General features: G+C 39.0%; 1 protein-coding gene across 1 annotated transcript in view; it reads left to right on the top strand.

Moving 5' to 3' along the window:
- Positions 1-8,571: 8,571 nt before the first annotated feature.
- Positions 8,572-22,794, top strand: part of RAB10 (RAB10, member RAS oncogene family) — a 114,298-nt gene continuing 100,075 nt past the window's right edge. The window contains exon 1 of the mRNA XM_077152313.1: positions 8,572-9,222. Coding sequence (XP_077008428.1) covers positions 9,096-9,222 — 127 coding nt within the window. The 5' untranslated portion in view covers positions 8,572-9,095. The remainder of the gene's footprint in view (positions 9,223-22,794) is intronic.

Below are 22,794 nucleotides of genomic sequence, written 5' to 3' on the forward strand. Positions count from 1 at the left end.
CCAGCTCCTGTTCCCAGAGCCCAGGTGTATGTTTGGGGATGGGATGGGGATGGGGATGGGGATGGGGAAAGGAATATGTTAGGAGGACTCTGCATACTCAAACTCATGGTGGACAGTTTGTTGAAGGAAAGGGGTAAGGTGCTGGGCAATCAAAGACCTGGCAAATGTCCATTGCACAAGGAAGTGAGTGTGAATATGGGTGAGAGCTGGAGGGTGGGTGGGTGGTGGTACTGGTAAAGTGGCACAAGGCAAAGAAACAGGACCCCCACTGGCAGTCAGGGAGACAGGGCCAGTTTTCCTTGGGGACCCTAGTAGCCCTGAGGCAGGGCAGAAGGTAGTAAGTGGAACCCAGGATTCACCAGCTACAGGAACAAGGGCCTGCCTTCTTCTTGGGGCCATCACGCGCAATGGGGATGGTTCCCATGCTCTCTTAGCTTGTCTCAGCAGCGTCTAACTTCATTGTTACACTGTGTAGGAGCGCTGTTAATACATTGTGCTTCTCTGGCTCCAGGAAAGAGGTGGAGCAACCTGCAAATGACTGGGTGCTTATTCCAAAAAGGTGGAACCAGACAGGGCAGGGCAAGAGCGGACAGCTGAGAGTTGAGCACCAAGTTTCATGGATAGACAACTGCATGAAGTCAGCTTCCATGATCAAACGAACATGATCAAATAAATCCCCTCATGCATTTAAAAAATTGATGAACTGTTGTGATGCTCTGTGGTCATGAGGTTTAAATAGCAAATAGCCAGAATCGATATTTTTTTCATTAAACCACATCAGACACTTAGGGTTTTATTTTTCCTCACTTTGCTATTTTTCTAATAACTGTAAGAAGTATCACTATCAATTTCCTCCACCTCCCCTCACTTTTGTTTTGTTTAAAAATTTAGATCTGGGATGCAGAACATTGAGTTAATATTCTTCACTTCCTAGCACACTGACCTCTGATATCTTTAGTTTGTGCAAGGCCTTTCTTATTCTGTATTTTTCCCCTTCTTCCCCTCTCATTGCCACCTATCCCCCCCCATAGGTTTCCTTTCTAATATGTTTGATATAGGTCATTAAGTATGTGTGAAATCTAATAAGACGTAAAGTATGGTTTTGTGTGTTTTTAATTTACTTGGGTGACATTGTATTGAGGATCATTTTCTGTTTACTTTATCTCCCACTATGTTTTCAAGGTTCTCCTTGTTGCTGTGTGAAGGAAATTGGTAGCTTCCTATTGCTACATTGTACTCTACCATGATACAATGGGCTGCGGCAGCCTTCCTGTAGCATGTAAAGTAATGCCTGTAGCAAACAAGGCATTTCTTATATGGTGGGATGTAGACCCTGAAATGCTGACCTGGCCCCTCCCTAAACCTAATCCGAGAAAAACTTCAGCCCAATTCTGAACTAATTAGATTGATTCTTCTCCCTTTGAATGGGCAGCACTGACCACCAGAATTTGGGGATGTCTCTGTGAGGCAGTAGGTAGGTGGTGTTTCTTGCTTTGCTTGTTTGCTAGTTGATTAGGATGCTGAGGTGCTAACACCCTTGACCTGGGTCTGGGCTGTCATTCCATCAACTTTTAAATCCAGGCCCCATCTTTTGTGATCTGGACCAACTCAACATGCATCTACCACATTTTACATACCTCTTTTTGCAGTAATAGACACTTAGATTGCTTCCATCATTCTATCACAAACAAAGCCATGATTAATCTGTGTGGAACTTTCTTTGTGATGCACCCTGAAGTGGTCTTGTTGAGTCACAGGTTTGCACATCATTTTATTAACTATTGCCTGATGGCTTCTCAGAGTGGCTGGACCAGATTAGATTCCCACCAGCTTTGCATGGGAGTTCTTATCTTTCTGCATCCTCACCAACACTTGCTATTATCCATCTTTCTAATTTTTGCCATGCTGATGGGTGGAAAATGTTATTGTTTTAATTTGCATTTCTCTGATTACAAGTGAATTTGAGCCTTTCTTCACATACCACTTCATATACTTCTGTGAGTTGCCTGTTCCTTTCCTTTTATCTATTTGAAACTGCTTTTATCATAAGTTATTGAATAGCTTAAATGACTTCAGAATGTTTACAATGCAAGATTGAGGTGAAGGTGTTTTCTTCTCAAGCAGGTCTTAGAGAGTATCCCAATTGGTCCTTATTTCTGTAACCTGCTTGTGGTAGCCTGATCTGGACATTTTCACAGAGTTATTTCCCCAACTTAAGCACAGGATTCAATTATGTCTGCCACACTCCACGTAGGTATCTGAGAATCATCTTACATGAAGATAGTCAGTTTGGAGCAATTTTAGAGGGAAACACCAATGTTACCTTCAAATAATTGGACAGCTATTATGTGAAAATGGAGAAAGATTTATTCTGTGTTGCTACAGAGGACAGAATTTTAAAAGACGGGTCGCAGTTACAGAGGAGCAGAGTTGGGTTTGGTATGTGGGACATTTTTTTGTTGGAATACCCACCTCTGCAATCAGTCCATTTGGTATTGGCAAGCTCACTATAAATGTTCACCCAGAGGCTGGACAGACCAATTTTGTTGGTTAGAGCATTTCTGCATGGAACAGGGAATTAACCCCAATACTTCCAAGATTGCATCTAATGCTGATGTAATTCAATTTAGCTAATATTTATTGAGCCCCTACTACATGCAAGATATCAGGCTAAGAATGATAGGAAATATAACAGTGGTTCCTGCCCTCAGGGTTTACAGTCTTGTAGATGGGAGAGAATCAATATTTAATGAACTGCTAGCCTCCGCTGCCAGGTTCTTTGCATGGATTATTTAATCTTCACAATAGTTCGATTCAGTAGTTCCTGATAACCCCAGTTTCCAGGTGAGGGAACTGAAGTTCAGAGTGATTGAATAATTGTCCAAGGTCACCCACTAACATAAAGTTGAACAGGAATTCAAGATCAGAGCACTGGAACTCCATTACATCATGGAATGAGTTTATGAACTTGCGTCACAAGTGTAGCGTCACATTTTTTGGCTTGATCCAGGCTTAAAGCTTTCCCCTCTTGTCTTTTTAAGTCTGATAGATCACCCACTAGTCTTGACACATGAGGATATAGTGTTCTAGAGTGCAATCTAAGGCTGTTAGTTTCTCTTCCTTTTGCGTCCCAAGTCCTTCCCTGAGCTCCCTCCCCTCATTTTGTCAGCTCTCTGCCAACAGAAAGAATTTTTTCTTTTGGTGCTTCTGCTTTTTCCAGACTTCTCTGGCAGGCTAAATTGTCATATTTAGTGTTCTCTGTTCCTGGTGCTCTGTTGGTTTAGGCAAAGCCCTCTTTCCTCTTCAGAGCTCTGAGCCCTGTCACCATAAATAACCCAGGTTCCTCTGGCTCCAAAAGTGTGCCTTTAAGCCCTGTTTTTGCAATGCACCATCCAGGAGTTTGTTATTCATATCTTCATGTTAAAAGATTACTATTATATTTTAGAAATATATTTCTTGGTGCTCTCCATTTTCTAAGTAGTGTGAATTGAATATTTATTACTTTTATGAATAGGTAAATAGGCAGTATTAGAAAAAAGTAATCATCCTTTTATCTCGGATCATTTTTTTGTTTTTCCCTAGACATTAAGAAAAAAGAGGTTAAAGGGTATGGACAGTTGAGTAAAAAAAATAAGGATAATAAATAAATAAATAATGGGGGGATAAGGGTTAAAAATTGGGTAGATTGAAATACTAGTGGTCAATGAGAGGGAAGGGTAAGGGGTATGGCATGTTCAGGTTTTTTCTTTTTATTTCTTTTTCAGGAGTGATGAAAACGTTCTAAAAATGATCATGGTGATGAATACACAACTATGTGATGATATTGTGAGCCAGTGATTATATACTATGAATGCACTGTGTGTGAAGATTTCTCAATAAAAATATTGAAAAAAAAAAAAAAGAGGGCGGGCCATGGTGGCTCAGCAGGCAGAGTTCTTGCCTGCTATGTCGAGATCCGGGTTCAATTCTCAAGCCTGCCCATGCAAAAAAAAAAAAAAAAAGATAAAAAAGGTTAATCTCCCCATTTACATTGTAATATGTAAATATGCAGCCCCAAGAGTGGTAAGCGTTCCTATTTGATTAGTAATCACTTTTAGAAGAAACATAAGGTTGTATACATACATTTAATGGAAATTTCCCTCCTAGGATTTTCTACAGATTAGTAGAATGTTTTCAGTGTCTCAGAATAAGCTATTTTTCACTTGTGTTCCTCTAGATTTACTTTTTTTCTACAAGCCAGTGATCCTAAATGGAAAAGTTTTCTCAGCTTCTGTGGTGGTAATAACATTTCTAAGCATTAACAAAAGGCCAAACTGTGTCTCATTTAACTTCACACAACCCTATGGTAGTTTTTATTTTGTTCCTATTAACACAAGTGAGGAAAAAGATTCAGAGAGGTTAGGGAACTTACACAAGGTCTCTTTTCAACAAAGTGACAGAATTAGAACCCCAGGTCTAGCAGACTCAAAGTCCATGTTTTTTTTTTTTTTTTTTTTTACTTTTTATTGTATAGTATAACATATATACAAAGCAAAGAAATAAAAAAGCAATAATTTTCAAAGCACTCTTCAACAAGTGGGTTACAGGACAGATTCCAGAGTTTGTCATGGGCTACCATATGATCCTCTCATATTTTTCCTTCTAGCTGCTCCAGAATATAAAGGCTAGAGGGCTTAAATATTTTTTTATCATCACAATCAACTCGTTTTTCTTCTTTTTTTGTAAAAAATAACATATATACAAAAAAGTTATAAAATAAAATTTCAAAGCAAAGCACCACAATTAGTTGTAGAACATATTTCAGAGTTCGAAATGGGTTGCAATTCCACAATTTTAGGCTTTTACTTCTAGCTGTTCTCAAATACTGGAGACTAAAAGAGATATCAATTTAATGATTTAGCATTCATATTAATTTGTTAAATCCTATCTTCTCTGTATAACTCCACCATCACCTTTGATCTTTCCATCCCTTGCTTTAGGGTGCTTTTTAAAAAAATGTTTTTATTATAAACAACGAACAAAATACAAACATTCTCGACATACAAACATTCTTGTAATGGTTACAATCAATAAAGTCCATGCTTTTAACCATTGTGCTGGGGCAATTGCTCTAACATTGATGGGAAGAGTCTGGAGTCATTTGCTGGGATCAGTGGTATGTAGCCTTTTATTTAGATATTTTTTATGACAAGCTTTCTACATTTTATGAAAGATATATGTATCTTATTGTCTCAAACTGGAAACTCCCTGAGAGTCACAACTTTTGTATGTCATTTAGCACATGTCCTAACTAGATCAGAAATTCAAAACACATTTATTGAAGGAAAAAGCAAATGAAAGGTAAGAGTGACGTATATTTTTTTCCTGGAAAACAATACTATTTCGGAGAAATCTTCGAAATATTGAAAAAAAAAAGAAAATTCAAAAGACGTGAATAGAAAGATAATACCTTTGAAGAAATATTTTATTATTATTTATTAATGAAAAGGGGGAAGTGTAGCTGGTTTAAAAAAGTGGTATGGAAGTTAAAGAAGAAAAAAATTACTTTCGGCCCAGAGAGCCCTGGGAGAAAGGCCAAGGCATTTAAGGCAAAGGCTGAAGGGATGGTATATGTGGTGAGGAGAGGGCGCATTTCACAAGGAAAAAACACGTTAAACATGAAATCTAGAAGATACACACACTTTGGGGGAAAGACTAGTTCAGCTTGTCTGGAAAACTGTGTGTGGAAATTAGGATAGGAAATAAAGCTGGTGGCTAGAGCGTGGAGCCCCTTCGGTGCCAGGCTGAAGAGGCCAGCATTTAAAACTGGAGTATCTATGGCAGTTGTCCACAGCAAACTCACCCAATGGGGCTGGGGAAGACTCAAGGGATAGTTATTCTCTAACCCGAGGTAAGACTAAGCCAAGATGAGCGGGCAGAGCAGATATTGACAACTTCTGTCAATAAAGCCAGTAACAGCCTCCAGGCAATGAGTATTTAGCATTTTCCTCTTGGAAGTCCCAGCAGGAATGACTCTGGGTATGAACAGAAGGGAAATAGGCAGTAGTTAATAGGCCATATCCTAGAGACTGGAGGAGGTGCTGCTGTAGGAGTAGGGCTTGGTTCAAGGAAAGACTCCATTCTTACGAAGAACAGAGAGCAAACCCCAGCAAGAACTCAGGCACTGAAACTGGACAAAATATGTAGGAGAATAGGCAGCAAGGCTGATCCTGGGTCATCTTTTGAGACAGATTTCTTATAAACTGTGGGAGCAGGTCCTGAAAGCTTAAGCTGACGATCAGAGCCAGGAGTTGGCTAGACGTGCTTTTTCTAGAAAAATTAAGCAATATTACCTTCATTAATCATAAAAACGTATGAATATACCTATTTGCTTTCTTTGCTTGCAAATGTTTGGACTAGATATTGTATAAAGCAACTCCGAAAGAGACATAAACCCCAAGCTACTAACCAGATGGGCATTTTCTTTCACCAAGTTTCAACTTTTACCAAATATACTCAGCAATTCCAGGTTTACCTTTGAGGCCTACATAGATTCCCATTTTATTTTATTTTATTTTCTAGATCTTCCATGCCCTGACCACTTGAGAATTCTGCAACAGCGATTTGGCTTTATGCTAGGACCTCACGCCATCAAAACCTGTAATTAGCTTTAGGGAAGCCAAACTTTAATGACCGATTGAACCTCCCAATTCTCCTCTTCACGGATTATGATGTTCTGCAGAGGTTTCCTTCTCTCTTCCCTGCTCACGTAGGCCTTGCTCACAGTGTGACCTCTGGCAAGTCTCCAACCCAAGCCTCAGACTCCTTTCTCATCTGTAAATTACCTTCAGAGACCGAATAAATGACTTACATGATCAAGGCAGATCTAAAATTCTACAATCCTGATACATAAAAATAAAAATTGCTAATAAATTCAGTTCTAAAGTTACAGAATACAGGGTCCATAAGGAAAAGGTTCTAATTGATAAAACCTTTTGGAAATGACTGGGCCAAGAGGTGAAGTTTTATTTTTATTTCTAGCTGCCTATTATTCCCAAAACTTATTTAATGGTATTCTTTACCAAATTAGGTTCTCTCTCTCTCTCTCTCTCTATATATATATATATAAAGTAAGATTTCTAAATGCTTTACAACACTGGGGTTTGTGTTCATTGCACTTATTTTGAAAGGCTCAAACTAACACTGATGTTTATTTTCCTGAGGCTTCAAGGTTATCACTGAACTGACAACAAACCTGTAGCCACTGACCAAAACTCTTTGTAATCTGCATATCTAACCTACTTCAGAGTCGTTGGTATTATCATAAGACACTCAACTGGAGGAGTGATTCGTAGAAGATAAGAGGGTTTGTGACAGGATTAAGAGCCATCAAAGAAAAGAACTGAAGGACGAGATGCGTAAGAAGACAACCTCAAGTTTTAGGGGTGCCTGGGAAGGAATGATGGAAGGATGTAAGACAAGTCTTTAAAGAACGGGTGGCTGAAATAGGATTATCCCGTCTGCTTCAAAGATGAATTTTTAATTACATACTAAAAACTTGAACACATCTTGCTTTCAGGTATCCCCGGGTTTCTCCTCTATCAAGTCGAACCAGCCCACCAGAGCCGACCCTCCTGCCCTGCTCTCTAAGGCGCGCTTTGGGGTGATGAAGCATGCCAAGTGAGAAACGAAGGGCAGGAGTAGGAGCATCTGAATGACAGAAAGGAAGAGGAGGAAAAGGGAGGTATAAATAAGACTGATGGTATAACGGGTAAGATTTACGAAAAGCAAGGCCACGGGAGAGGGCTGTGTGGGGCAGGGGTAGGTGCCCGCCCCCTCTGCGTGGAGGTTGGGGCTCTCCCGCCGCGGCCTGGGGCGGGATCCCCGTGCAGAGCGGCGCACCAAAGCCTCCCTTCCGCGGGAGGGGCTCCCGTGCCCAGGCATTCCTCTTCCCTCCTCACCTCGCCCAGAAAGGCCCATTACATCATCCCGGCCTGAGCAGCGTGGCCAGTTTCTCCAGGTCGAACTCCCGCTCCCTCAGTGAACACCGACCGCGCTCTCACAGTTCCCCGGTCACGGCTCTCCCACGAGGGAGGGCACTCGGGATGCGACGCATTTTGGCAAAGAGGCTATTAAATGATTCCCCCGCGTTTACGAGTTACACCCACACAGGAACACACGGACACCCAAGCCTCTCGCTGCGCCAAGTGCTTCAGCTCGACACCCACGACAGACGACAGACAACCCGGCGCAGCCCAGAGGATGACCCCAGGGAAAAAGGGCGGGGCGGGGTGGGGGGGCAGGGGGCTACTCCACCGTGGCGCGCCTGCGCAGTCACTACGCAGCCCCTCCCCGCGGGGCGTGCTTGTAACGCAGCGCATCCTATCAGGCGGCCGCAGGGAGCGCGCCCGCGGCCTCGCCCTCTCTCGCCCCTCCCCTCTCTCGTCTCGGTCCAGCCTCAGACAGAAGCTTGAAGAGCAAGCTCGCCGCTCCCCGCCCCCGGGCGCCCCCACGCCCTCCTGCGCGCGTGCGCGGTGGTGGACCGCAGGGCCAGGGCGCGAGGGAAGGGCGGGCGTACGTCCTTGCGTGCGTCTCAGGCAGCGCGCACGCCGGCGTGAGAGGGCACGGGGAAAAGGTGGCTCAGGCCGGGCGGCTCGGCTTCCTGTGGCTATGTAGCTGAGCTTGGCGGCTCGGGGTCCACCGTTGCTGCCATCGCCGCGTCCTAGCTCGGGGTTTACGCTCAGGAGCGAGTCAGTCCTTAAGCCCGCCGCGCTCCCTCGACGGCGGAGATTGCTCGCTTGCCGGTGGGAGCGTCCCGGCCGAGCAACCCTGAGGGGGAGGGGAGGCCATTTTGTCCCGACCGACTCCCCGGAACCGGGCGGAGCGGCTGGGAGAGGCTGCGGAGTCGCGGTCGCCGCCTTCGGAGGCACTGGACGCCGCCACCGTCGGGGCTTCCTCGACGAGGCGGTTCGTAGGTCACCCGCGCCTTCGCGAGTCTTTTTTCCCACGCCTTCTCGGTCCTCCGGCCTGAGAACGCCCGAGCAAGGAGTTGGCTGTGGTGAGAGGGACCGATCCCCTGGGGCCGCCGGCGGCGAGAGTCTGAGCCGCTCCTCCCAATGGCGAAGAAGACGTACGACCTGCTTTTCAAGCTGCTCCTGATCGGGGACTCGGGAGTGGGGAAGACCTGCGTCCTTTTTCGTTTTTCGGATGATGCCTTCAATACCACCTTTATTTCCACCATAGGTAAGACCTGTGGGAAGATGGCATTCGATCTCTAGAGCTGCAAACCGTTCCTTTTACTCCAGACATCTTGCTTCTCGTACTGTACGCCTTTGTTTTGGTGATCCCGATTCTAAGCAACAGACCCAAGTTACTGTTTGAATCGGCACTGAGCTCTCTGGGGCGGGGTCGGCCCGTGCTTTCCATCAGGTCTTTTGCATTTAAGTCTTCAGCCTTGCTCAGGGCCCACTGATAGAGAATTTGCAGTACTTTATCAACGTTCCAGAATCCTTTTTCTTTAAGCGACTACAGTGGCTTTTCCACATTCATGTGGATTTACTACATGTATGACATTTGTAGGAGATATGGGATTGAAATAGTCCTAGTCATTGGATAAAGGCCTGAAATAGCCTTTGGGGCAAAGAGATTACACATGGGCGTAACTTGAATTAAACTTGAGGGTTTGTGTGAAGAATAATGAAAGTAAATTAGAGAGCTCGAGTGAGTTGCCCCGCGTTGACTAAATCCATTGATGTGTCAAACAATCGGAGGCTCTTGGTGCTTGGGGTGGGACTCTGGCATCAGCAGAAGCAGTGATCTAAGGGAGCTAGATGGTCAGTTTTTGTCCTCCAATCCGACGGAATGAAGTCAGGTCTCCCCGTCCCCCTACCCCTCCCCCCCGTTTTTTTTACTTTACGCTAGAATTTACAGGAAAGTATTTTGTCACTATAGCCCTGAGAACTTGTACTTTCTTTCACTTCGTGTTTCAGAATTTCTTAATGTGGAAGTAAGTGCTAAAGATTGATCTTTTTAATCGGTTTCTCGTTTAAGAACAGGGAAGGCTCTAGGAAAGTCCCATTTGACTCGAGTTGGGAAATTTAGTGGTATTGTGCTAAATGAGTTGTATCTGAAGCCCTTTCTTTTTCACACACACATTCGTTAAGGGACAAATGGATGCCTCTGTCACCTGCATTCAGTACTGAAACCCACAAATACTCGTTCTCAATAACGCGAATTATACTGAAATTAGATGAGGCGATTGATTTTAAATAATTTTTATTTTACTCACTTTTTGGGGGGGGGAGGGAGAGAAAGATTATAATCATCATTATTTCCTGAGTATCGTATTATTCTCTCTGAAACTTAGAACTTGTTCTTTCCCTTGTGGGTTGGCACTTGCTCAGAATAAGTTTGCTTTAAATATTCTACTTATAGTTGTAGCAGGGTAGGCCAGATGTTTAGACGGGCCAGCAAATATTTATTGGTCACCTAATGCTGTCCGCTGTTATAGACTATGAGGTTAAGTGGCAAATACAATGGACTCCTTAAGAGAAATCACAGTAGAGTGCGAAAAGTGCTAAGATAGGAATAAATTTAGGGAGGAGAGGTGACTAGCCTTAGACCTTCAGAGTTATAAGGAGGCTTGCATGTGGGAGATGTCTCTAATATGAAGCCTGAATGACAAATAGAAATTGGACTAGAAGGGTGGGGTAAGAATTTCATGAAAAGGGAGTATTGAACAAACCTGTAATAAGGTTAGGGATTTAATTCAAGTGGTCGACTTTGAACCATTGCCATTGAGAAGGGTGAGAGTGAAGAGTGGGGAGCCAACAGCCAATTCCATCTACTTACATCTTTTATAATGGGTGTATATCCACAGCTAAAACCCAATCCTGTATGGTAATGGTATAATTTATAATTATAATTGATAATTGATAATTTTTCTGTGTAGTGCTTTTACTTGGGAAATATGTGGTGGTTTGGGATCAGGCCTGCTGGATTGGAATCCTGGTTCCACACGTTACTAACTGAGGTACTTGGGGCAAGTTAATTTAACCTCTCCCTCAGTTTCTTTAAATTGTGTTACTAATAGTACTTACCACATAGAGGGTTGTGAGAGTTTTATGGGTCAGTGAAAGTAAAACATTTAGCATGGTGCCAGGCATATTGTAAGAGTGCAGTGCATGTTAGCTAGAAATAGAATACATGCCCCTTGTACTGCTGAAGGGGGCACAAGTTACTCTGTGGTTTGAATGGCCTTTACTCAGTGATCTGCAAATATTTGTTGGTGCTCTTTTAAACAATTTCACTTTAGACTCTGAAACTTTCATACTTTGATATGAAAATATGTTTGATATGTGTGCTATTTGGCTATATGAAATGTTGAACAATTTAAGTGGAGAAAGTTAGTAAAGACATAACATTCTGAGTACCAGCTGGAAGGCATTGCATGTATTAATTCTGTGTGTGGGTTTAGAAGGCTACTATTGTATTAAGCAAGTACTGTATAAAAAGGAATATAATGTGAGCCACATACACAATTTACAATTATTTAGTAGCCATGTTAAAAAAGTAAAAAAGGGAAACTAATTTTAATAATATATTTTAACTCAATGTATACAAAATGTTATCTTTTTATTGTAATCAGGATAAAAAACTGAGATAGTTTACATTCTTTTTTCCTGACGTGTATTTTGTACTTACAGCTCATCTTAATTTAGATTAGCCACATTTCAAGTGCTCAGTAGCCACGTGTTTCTGGTGGCTACCATTTTGGGCGGTGCTTAAATTAAGTTGTGTACATTTTATAGCCAGTTGACTAATGTGCATTTACATTTAGGGCATTTTTCATTTTAACAATTGACTAGGGTTGCTTTTTAATCTAGAACATTCTCTAGGTATAAATCAATGAAATTTGTGAGTTGTCATTTGATTATTAGAATATTCTGAGGTTTGTATAGAAGAAGTTCTCTTCGGGGTATGCAGAAAAGCCTAACTACTGTAATAAAACTGGCCCTTACTGCCTCCAGTGCGTTCATTCTTGACTACTGACTCTTTCAAGAAAGAATTTTTATAGGTTTGTGGTGCTTGCTTTGAATATCCACAAAGACTAGTACATTGAAATATTTTCCCCACACTTTCGGTTTCCATACCTCTGTACCAAAGGTTATGTATGTTGGCTTTTATGGTCAGATTAATTGCAGACAGAGTTGCAAAACCACAGTAGTGGTGTGTTTCACACGCCTCAATCTCAAAGTGACTCCTCGGGCACTGGAGTGTAAGCTGTACAAGAACAGAGATCATTATTATTTTTGCTGATATTTGATAAACACCTAGGAGAGTCCTTCCATTTAATTAGTGAATAAATCATGAATGAAGGAGGCAGGCAGCCAAGTAGTCCAATCAGAATCTTCTAATACAGGATTAGAGTTAATTTTCATTTTAGTGTTTTCCTTTTTTATCTGTTTTCTAAGAGAGGTAGATTGAGATCAGAGCTACTTAAAAATATTACTCTACTTTGTCTAGTAGAGTAATTTTAGGACAAGGCTGGTTTTGGGAGTTCATAGATTGTTTGAAAAGCAGTTGCTAAAGAAAGGTACTGGATTTGGATGATTAAATTTCAGTGGTTTATTTGACCATTACTCTCATGGCAGTATGAGTTCGGGAAAGTGGTATTCATTGTTGGCATGGTATTTACATGGGCTTGTCTCCAAAGCACACATTTTTAGTGGGTCATTTCTGTTGGATTTACTATTTTCACATATCCATTAATCCACACCTAGACTTCTTTTTATTTCTTCCATAAGGAATATCTTCTTTTGGGGAATAGTTTGGGCTCTATGCAAGAAAGTTGGTAAAGGCTCTCACCCTGGGTTGGGTTGTCTTTCTGAGTGTTATGTTTTTAAGCTTTGAAAGAGTAGATTGGTTCCACCAGTTGATCAAATTTAACTATGCTGTTATATGTGGAGGGTTTTTTTTTTTTATATTTTAACTTTTTATTGTATAATATAACATATATACAAAGCAAAGAAAGAAAAAAGCAATAGTTTTCAAAGCACTCTTCAATAATAAGTAGTTACAGAACAGATCCCAGAGTTTGTTATGGGCTAGTGCACCATTATCTCAGATTTTTCCTTCTGGCTGCTCCAAAATGTAGGAGGCTAGAAGGAATAAATATTTTTTTATCATTGAAATTGACTTTTTTTTCATTTTTTTCTGGGAAAATAACATATATACAAAAAAGCAATAAATTTCAAAGCACAGCACGATGAATAGTTGTAAAACAGATTACACAGTTTAGTATGGATTACAATTCTACAATTTTGGGTTTTTAGTTCTACCTGCGCTAAGATACTACTCTGTATAACTCCACCATCACCTCTTATCTTTCTATTCTACTCTTTAGGGGTATTTGAGCTATGGCTATTCTAACTTTTTCATGTACAAAGGGGCTGTAGATAATATGGGGTAGGGAGATGGAACTATCTGATGCTCTGGAGAGGCTGGCTCCTCTAGGTTTTAGGACTTATCTGATCCAGGCCCCATCTGGAGGTTGTAGTATCTGGAAAGTTACCCTAGTACATGGAACATTTGCAGATTCTTATATATGGTCCTAGGTGTTCTTTAGGATTGGTTGGAATGGTTTTGGTTGTGGTTTGGCAATTTCTTATAGGTAGCAATGTTTAACTGAAGCGTGCCTAAGAGTGACCTCCAGCATAGCCTCTTGACACTATTTGAACTCTCTCAGCCTCTGATACTTCATTAGTTATACTTCTTTTCCCCCTTTTTGTCAGTATGGAATTGTAGACTCCATGGTACCAGGCCTGATAGATCACTGGGAGTTATCCCCCACATGTCCAAGGAGACTTTCATCCCTGGATGTCATGTTCCAAGTAGTGGGGAGGGAAATTATTTCACTTGCAGAGTTGAGTTTAGCGAGAATGAGGTGTGGAGGTTCTTTTTTGAGAAGTGAGCAGAACTTTTGTCAAAATAAATGTCTCTGGGCTCTGTTGTAACACTCAGGCAGCCCCTCATGCTGTCGGTGCCAGAGTTCTTCAGGAATTTGTCTCATTTTAGAGTTCGTGAAACTGTCTAGCACATGACCTAGCTTTCTAAAAGGCCATTTGATCAGAGATGGTGCCTCCCTGTTCTAGATGATGTTAAGGGGGTGTGAGTCAGGAGGATCCTTGGCAGTGCTATAGTACCTCATGTTAAGTATCACTGGTCTGTTACTTAACTTTCAGATATTGAAGACAGGTTTGTCTTTTTGTTGTATGTATATCTACATAGACCTCCTTGTCATGTTAGATTCACAGAATGTTATTGCAGGAAAGAACCCCACAAAGAATTTGAAGAGGAAACAGACTGGTGAGGTGAAGTAGCTTCCAAAAGGTTATATGGCTAATATAGTGAAAGAGGTTTGACCAGACTCCAGATCCAATGTTGTGATTTTTTGAAAAAAATTGAATGCTAGGATTGCCCTCTTACTTATCAATTTTTAATTTGAAAAGCAGGTTTAAAAAAAGTTTTTTTTTTTTCAGAAGTGGGAAAGTAACGTGTCTCAGCATCATATATCAAGGGCTTTGTTCAGGTTATTTGTCCTTCGCAAGCCTACAACCTAACCAGACTAGACTTGATGATAGGAATGATTTTCTTTTCAAGGATTATTGTGTATAATGGTGTGTAAGGTGTGGCAAAGGAGATGCTCCTATTTGGTTTGTAAAAGGGAAGGAATGATAAGCAGAAATACTGGCAGCCTGTTTCAACTTGTAGTAGTACGAGGTTGCCCAGTCAGTGGTGTGGTAGCAGCTGTGAGGAGCAGAAGTGGGAGCTTGTTGAGTGTTGATATACAAATAAGAGACCACTATTTAGCACAAAATAAAAATTGTGTGAGTAGCTAAAGAGATCTCCATGTGAGAACTGCCTATGGAGATGGTTAGGTCATAAAGAAAGAGTTTGAAGGAGCTACGATGGTGTTTTGGTTAACAGAACATTGTCTGAACCCATAAAACTGATAAAAGTCTTATAAAAGACATGGACTTGGTTCTTTCATCTCGGAACTTGGGGGTTGGTCGAATAAGTTCTTAAATTTGAATTATAGCAAAAGGAATTTGAAAAGATGTTTAGAATAAAATTGTGATTAAGAAAACTCATTCTGAAGGGAAATCTGAAATGAGAAAATTTTTTCTTTAAAGACAGTGCCATGTTGTTTGGGTTACATGCAAAAGTGAATGCTGCAGTATTCTGTGATATATTTAATGAGTTTTCACAGATAATTGAGGAAACACAAGACCTGTTATCCATGAATATTGTAACATAAACAAATCATAATCCATTTCTGATGTCTTCAAGTGCTCTATCTAGCAGACAAATATCATTTTTATGTCTGTGTGCCAAGAAAAAAAAATATTTTCTAAGAAAAAAAAAAAAGAATGCTGGATGTTTATCCCTCTTTCCCCAGAGATGAAAAATAATGTTTTTGAGGAAAACTGCAATGTGTGATATTTCTAGTGTCAGACAGAAACAGTATACAAGGTTGTAAACATTAAAAATGGAAAAACCATTATTTTGGAGACCCAAAAAGTACAATGTATCAAAATCAGAACAGAGGACAGTGTTCTTATGTCAGTAGTAATGCTTATACAGACTTTTTAAATTGAAATTTTAATTGAGATAATTGTAGATTCACATGTGGTTATAAGATGTAATACAGAGGAATCCCTTGTGCACTTTGCCCATTTTCTCCCAACAGTAACATTTGTAAAACTGTAGTTTACTGTCACAACAGGGATATTGCCTTTGGTGCATGCCGATCTTATTCAGATTTCCACAGTTTTACTTATATTCAATGCGCTTGAATTCAATTCTGTACAACCCTGTAGGTTCATGTATCCATCATCACAAGACACTGATCAGTCAAGATAACTGAACAATTCCAAAGGCCACAAGAATCCCTTGTGTTGTTCTTTTGTAATCATACATCTTTTTCCTCACCCCTGCATTTCTCCCCTCCAAACCCCTAGTATCCATTTCTCTGTCCTCTATTTCTAAAATTTTGTCATTTCACAAGTATTATATAAATGGAACCATACAGTTATGAAATCTTTTGGAATTTTTTTTCTCATTCAATGTGTAATTCGCTGGAAAGTCATCCAAGTTTTTGCATGTCAGTTTTTTTGTTTTTTTTTTTCTGAGTAGTATTCCATGGTATGTATATGTATCACAGCTTGTTTAACCATTTATCTACTGAAGGACATCTGGGCTGATCTGAGGTTTTGCTATTACAAATAAAGCTGCTGAGAACATTTGTATACAGATTTTTATGTGAGCATAAGTTTTCATTTTTCTGGGTTAAATGCCCAAGAGTACAGTTGCTGTGCCATATGGTAATTGTATGTTTAGTTCTATAAGAAATTACCGAAGTGTCTCCAGAGTGGTTTACCATTTCACATTTCCACCAGCAGTGTGTTGTGTGATCCAGTTTCTCTGTATCTTCATTGCTATTTAGTATTTTGTTACTGTTTTGTATTTTTGTTGTTCTGGTATGTTGTGATAATCTCATTGTGGTTTTAATTTGCATTTCCCTCATGATCAGTGATGTTGAAAAAATGTTTTTGTGTGCTTTTTTGCTCTCTGTATATCTTCTTTGAAGAAATGTGTTTTTATTTTGCTCATTTTCTAATTGGATTGTTTGGTTTATGCTGTTGAGTTTTAAAAGATTTTTGTACATTTCAGGTACTAGACCATTTTTCGATATGTGTTTTGCAAATATTTTCTCCTAATCTGTAGCTTGTCTTTTCATCTTCACATGGGCTTTCACAGAGCAAAAATTTTTAGTTTTGATGAAGATTGGTTTTTGAATAATTCTTTTTATGGATCTTGGTTTTGGTGTTTAAGAACTCTTTGTGTAGTCCTGAATCCCAAAGATTTTTTCCTGTGCTTTTTTCTAAAAGTTTTATGATTTTATATATGAGTCTATTATACGTTCTGAGTTAGTTTTTGTATAAGGTATGAGGTTTAGGGTCTAGGTTCTTTTTTTTTGTTTATAAATGTCCAGTTGCCCCAACAGTTTGCTGAAGTACAGTTTTTTTTTAAATTTCCTAGTCTCCCAGGAGGTAAAGATGTTGAGAAGGTTTCTGAGACTCTATATGACAAAAAGAGTTGACTTAATGTTTGACTTATCATAATTTACACTGTGCTATCTGAAAGGATTTATTTTAAACTTTCTTTATTGTGAAAGATAACATATAAAACTGATAAATGTCAAAAGTACATGTTAACAGGTAGTTATAGAACAAATTTCAAAGTATGGTATGGGTTACAATTCTACAATTTCAGGTTTTCCTTCTAGCTGATTGAAGACACTGGAGACAAAAAAAATATCAGTATAGTGATTCAGTAGTCATACTCATAAATCCTGTTTTCTTACAACTCCTTTTTTTTCTGACTTTTTTTGTGAAAAATAACACACAAAAAAGCAATAGCTTTCAGAGCACATCACTATTAGTTACAGAACATATTTCATAGTTTGGTATAGGTTAAATTCCAGAATTTTAGTATTTTACTTCTAGCTGCTCTGAGATACTGGAAAACAGAAGAAATATCCATATAATGATTTCATATTTGTTTGTTAAACCTGACCTCTGTATTACTCCACTGTCACATTTGATCTTTCTCCCATTCTTTAGGAGTATTTGGGCTACACCCATTCCAACTTTTTCATGTTGGAAGGGGTATCTGAAAGGTTTTAAAAATTAATTAATTTTTAATTTTAAATACAGCACAATTTAAATATAGCACATATTTAAAATCAAATACTACTAAAAGATGTATAATAAAAAACAGCAATCTCTTGCCTCTTTCTCTCAACTCCCAGTCTTGCTCTCCAGAGGCATCCTCCATTTCTTTTTTTTATTATATAATTCTGTATTTTCAAATGGTATGCTTATATAGTTACATCTTGAGTCATTAATTTTCTGTTAGGTAAGGATTTTATCCTTTTATAACCCCAGGTCATGCTGTATCCCATTATTTTGTTAAATCTATATCCAGTGTTTATATCATATACCCATGTAAATATGTTCCATTGAACCATATAGTCTGCTTTGACTGTCTTTCTTCCAGGTTCAAAATTCCCTTCTCTTTATTTCATTAGTTTTCTTTTACCCAAAGCCAGGTCTTCCTACATCTTCCAATAGCATCTTGAGAAATGATTTTCAAAGCAGACTAACCATTAAGAGACCATCTTTTGGTCACCGCCTCCCCCCCCAGATTTCCCTTCTAGATCTTTTTTCCCTCCTGCTTCCATAGTGGACTGACTGATGACAATCGCATAGCTGTAGCCTTGGGAATTTCCTGTCTCTTGTGTGTGATTCCCTGCTTTTTGCCATGACTTCTTGGTTGGTTTACTTCCCTTATATTATTCTCTAGTAGCTTCTGGTAAAAAGGGTGCATACCATGCAGCTGGTGAGCTCACTGCCCTCTACCCCCTACGTGGGACATGACTCCCAGGGGTGTAAATGTCCCTGGCAACATGGGACAGAAATCCTGGGATGAGCCGGGATCTGGCATCTAGGGATTGAGAGAGCCTTCTTGAACAAAAAGCTGAAGAAAAAAATGAGATAAAATAAAGTGTCATTGGCTGAGAGATTTCAAACTGGGTTGAGAGGTTATCCAGGAGATTATTCTTTTTTTTTTCTTTTCTTTTTAGCATTTTAATATGGAAGATTTCAAATATACACATAAAACCATATGATGATTTCCTATATATCTAGTTGCAATAGTTATCAGCTTATGGCTACGCTTGTTTCATCTATACCCCAGTCTCTTCCCCTCCCCCAAGCTGTATTACTTTGAAACACATCCCAGATATGACATTATTTTATCTGTAAATTTTTCATTATGTATCTCTAAATGATACGGAGCCCCCCTTTTTTCTATAAACTATACATATAAGATCTAAAATTACCGTCTGAACTCTTTTTATAGTTTCCATTTCCTGTTGAGATTCCCACATGGTTACTCGTTACGTCTATCATTTCCTTTAAATACTGGAAAATATAGCTTTACATTATTTGGGTTTTTTTTTTTTGTTGTTCCAAATAAACATTTCTTGCTTTACTCTCACACAGAAGTTGAAGCTTTAAAATATGAATGACCATCTATCTTCAGCACCCTGAAATATTGACATTCCTTTGTTGTTCCTCATGCAAAAACATTTTTTAATTTGTACGTTTAGTCACTATCATTGTATATTCTAGGCATTCTTAGATTATACCGTCTTAGTCTTCGTTTATCTTTCCTTCTGGTTTTATATGTGCCCCGACCCCTCCTCCCTCTGTCATTCTCACATTCAACTTCATTCAGTGTACCTACATTATTGTGCTACAAATTGTGTTATCCATTTCTGAATTTTTACAGTCAGTCCTGTGACACAATCTGTATCCCTTCAAGCTCCCATTACCCAGTCTCTACCCTGTTTCTATCTCCTGATAACTTCTGTTCTTAACTGAAATTCTCCAAGTTCATTCATTAATGTTAGTTCATATCAAGAAACCATACAGTATTTGTACTTTTGTTTCTGGCTAATGTCACGCAGCATAATGCCCTCAAGGTCCATCCACGTGGTTACATGTTATATGACTTTATTCTGTCTTAGAGCTGTGTAATATTCTTGTTTAGTCACTCATCTGTTGATGGACATTTGGGCTGTTTCCATTTCTTGCCAATTGTAAATAATGCTGCTAAAAACATTGGTGTGCAAATGTCCGTTTGTGTCCTTGCCCTCATGTCTCCTCTGAATAGATAACTAGGAATGGTATTGCTGGATCATATGGCAATTCTATACTTAGCTTCCTGAGAAAGCCAAACTGCCTTCCACAGCAGTTGTACCATTTTACATTCCCACCAGTAGTGAATAAGTGTTCTTTCTCCACATCCTCTCCAGCACTTGTCGTTTTCTGTTTTATTGATAATGGCCATTCTGGTGGGTGTGAGATGATACCTCATTGTGGGTTTGATTTGCATTTCCCTAATAACCAGGGAAGTTGAGCATCCTTTCCTGTGCCTTTTGGCCATTTCTGTTTGCTCTTCTGAGAAGTGTCTGTTCATGTCTTTTGCCCATTTTTTAATTGGGTTGTTTGTCTTTTTTGTTGTTGAATTGAAGAATGTCTTTATATATTCTAGATACTAGACCCTTATCTGATACATTACTTCCAAATATTGTGGAGCTTTTTCTTATACATTATATAGATATCCCTTTTTGGATTATGGTATATTAGAGTGGCTGTAGGGAAATACTTGAAATTGTTGAATTGTATTCCTGTAGCCTTGGTTTTTATAACGGTATGACTTTTTACAATGTGACTGTGTGATTGTGAAAACCTTGTGTCTGATACTCCTTTTATATTGGGTATGGACAGATGAGTAAAAAATATGGATGGAGAATACAATTAATAGGGGGGACAAAGGTTAAAATAAATGGGGTAGATGGAAATACTAGTCGTCAATGAGAGGGAGGAGTAAGGGATATGGTATGTATGAGTTTTTTCTTTTTTCTTTTTCTGGAGTGATGCAAATGTTCTGAAAAATGATCATGGTGATGAATGCAAAACTGTGTGATGATGTTGTGAGCCATTGATTGTAAACCATGTATGGAATGTTTGTATGTTAATTATCAATAAAAACATGAAGAAAAGGCCGCATACTAAAGTGAATTTTTTGAGACTTGGAATGTCACACTGTCTGAATTTTCTTTCCTTGCTTTCAGAGTTTGACAGGGCCCAGAATTGTAGGTTGAAAACCATTTTCCCTTGCCATTTTGAAGGCAGCGTTCCATTGTCTTTTAGCTTTCGATGTTGCTGACAAGGCTAATGCTATTCAGATTCTTTATCCTTTGTTTGTGGCCTTAGTTTGTTTCTAGAAGTTGATAGACCTTTTTTTTTTTCAATTCCTAGTAGCACATTTCACTGTGAGTGCCTTAGTGGATGGATCTTTTTTATAAATCCATTATGCTGGATATTTTTGTGGACCTTTTCAGTTCCTTTAGCTTTTGGAAGTTTTCTTGTCATTTTTCCTCCTATATGTTCTTCCCCTTTTCTGCTTTCTCTTTAATTAGATGTTGGACTTCCTGGATTGATTGTCTACTTTTTCATTTTCCAACTTGCTAAATTCTACTGTCTGTGAGATTTCCTCAATTTTATCTTCTAACTTTTCTATTATTTCTACTGTCATAATAAATTTCTAACTCATTTTTCTTGTTCTCTATTCCTTTTTTTTTAATTAAAGATTCTTGTTTCATGAGTACGTTATTCTGTCTTCTTGGAGAATAGCTTGTTTGTTGTTTTCTTCTATTTCCTTCTTTCTTTTTCCATGAAAATCTTTTTCCAGCTGTTTGTTTTGATCTGTATTTTATTTTAGAAATGCTTCTCAAATGACTGGGGATTTCAGGCTGTACATTAAGAATTAAGAATGGGCCATTACAAAGATGTTTGAGAGCTCTGTAAGTATGTGTGGGGCTTTTAACGGTAGGACTCTGCAATAGGGTAATGAAACAGTGAGCCTCTTTCTTCATTGGTGGAACACGCAAGCAAAATAGTAGGTCTTGTTTCTGGAGTCATTCCGTTTCTCCGGAGAAAAAGATGTCCTCCCTGGAAGGGGTATAAGTCTGGCTGCTTGTGTTCTTAAATCTAAACATCTAAAAGAACTTAGTGAGGGTCGGGGGTGGAGGTTAGTTTTAGTTTCATTATACATATTTGTACTTAATCTCTAGTTTTAGTCTGTGTTCTCGTCCCCCATTACATTGAACCTTGTGTTTTTGCTTCCAGAGTGTGTCTGTTTCAGGTTTTCTGGAGATAAACCTTTAGATTCCTGCTTGGTCTTGAGTGGTGATATCTGGCTGTGTGAGATGGAGATTGGGTCTTGGGGGTATACTTATGTAGACTTCTAATTATGCACTCACTTTTCTGCGTGGTACCTGATACTTCCTTTTGCTAATAACATTTCCATGGTTCTGAGGCATGAATTAGCTTGCTTTTTATTGGTATATTCTTCAGCAGGTCCTGAGATTATAAACTTCTTTGTCTTCATATACTGTGGTTAGAGTTTACAGTGTCTGCTCATTGAAATAAAAGTGAAATTACTGATGTATTTTATTTTTCTTATTATTTCTCTATTTTCTCTGTTCTTTCTTTGGAAATTTTGTAGAGAAAGACAGAAAACTCATTCTCCACTATCTTAAATGAAATTTGAAGTAATATTGACTCCAAATAAATTTTGATCCAATTACTTTATAATTTATAACATCCAGTTGAGTTAGGAAGGGATGAGATTTTGCTACTGTTTTGTTACTACTATTCAGTCCATCTTCAGATTATTGAGATTTTTTCAGACTATTGAGATTTTTGTTATTTAGGATAGTCACATGAATGTGGTAGGGAATCAAAGTAGTTCTGCCACTGTTTAAAGCAGGGACATTTAAAGGAGACAACTTTAATTTAGATGTATACTTCTTGTCTGATATACTTGAAGAGAAAAGAAGCATTTCTGCTTTTTGAACAAAGAATGTAGTCTTAAATTTCAATTTATACTTTTGATGTGTATACTATTTTATAGGGTATGCAACAACAAATGAGTCAGCAAATTAATACTTTGTCAGAGGATGAAAGTGGGTCCCATACATTATAGTACTTGGCATTGAATGATAAGTTATGTAATCCTTAATTTTTGCTGGTTTGAAGCCTCTTAGTAAACATTTGTGCTGATGGCGTGTGAATATTGTTTTTCAAGTTCTTCATATATTGTTAGTCTTACAAAAAA

Source organism: Tamandua tetradactyla, chromosome 3, assembly GCF_023851605.1.
Source record: "Tamandua tetradactyla isolate mTamTet1 chromosome 3, mTamTet1.pri, whole genome shotgun sequence".
Taxonomy (NCBI): Eukaryota; Metazoa; Chordata; class Mammalia; order Pilosa; family Myrmecophagidae; genus Tamandua; species Tamandua tetradactyla.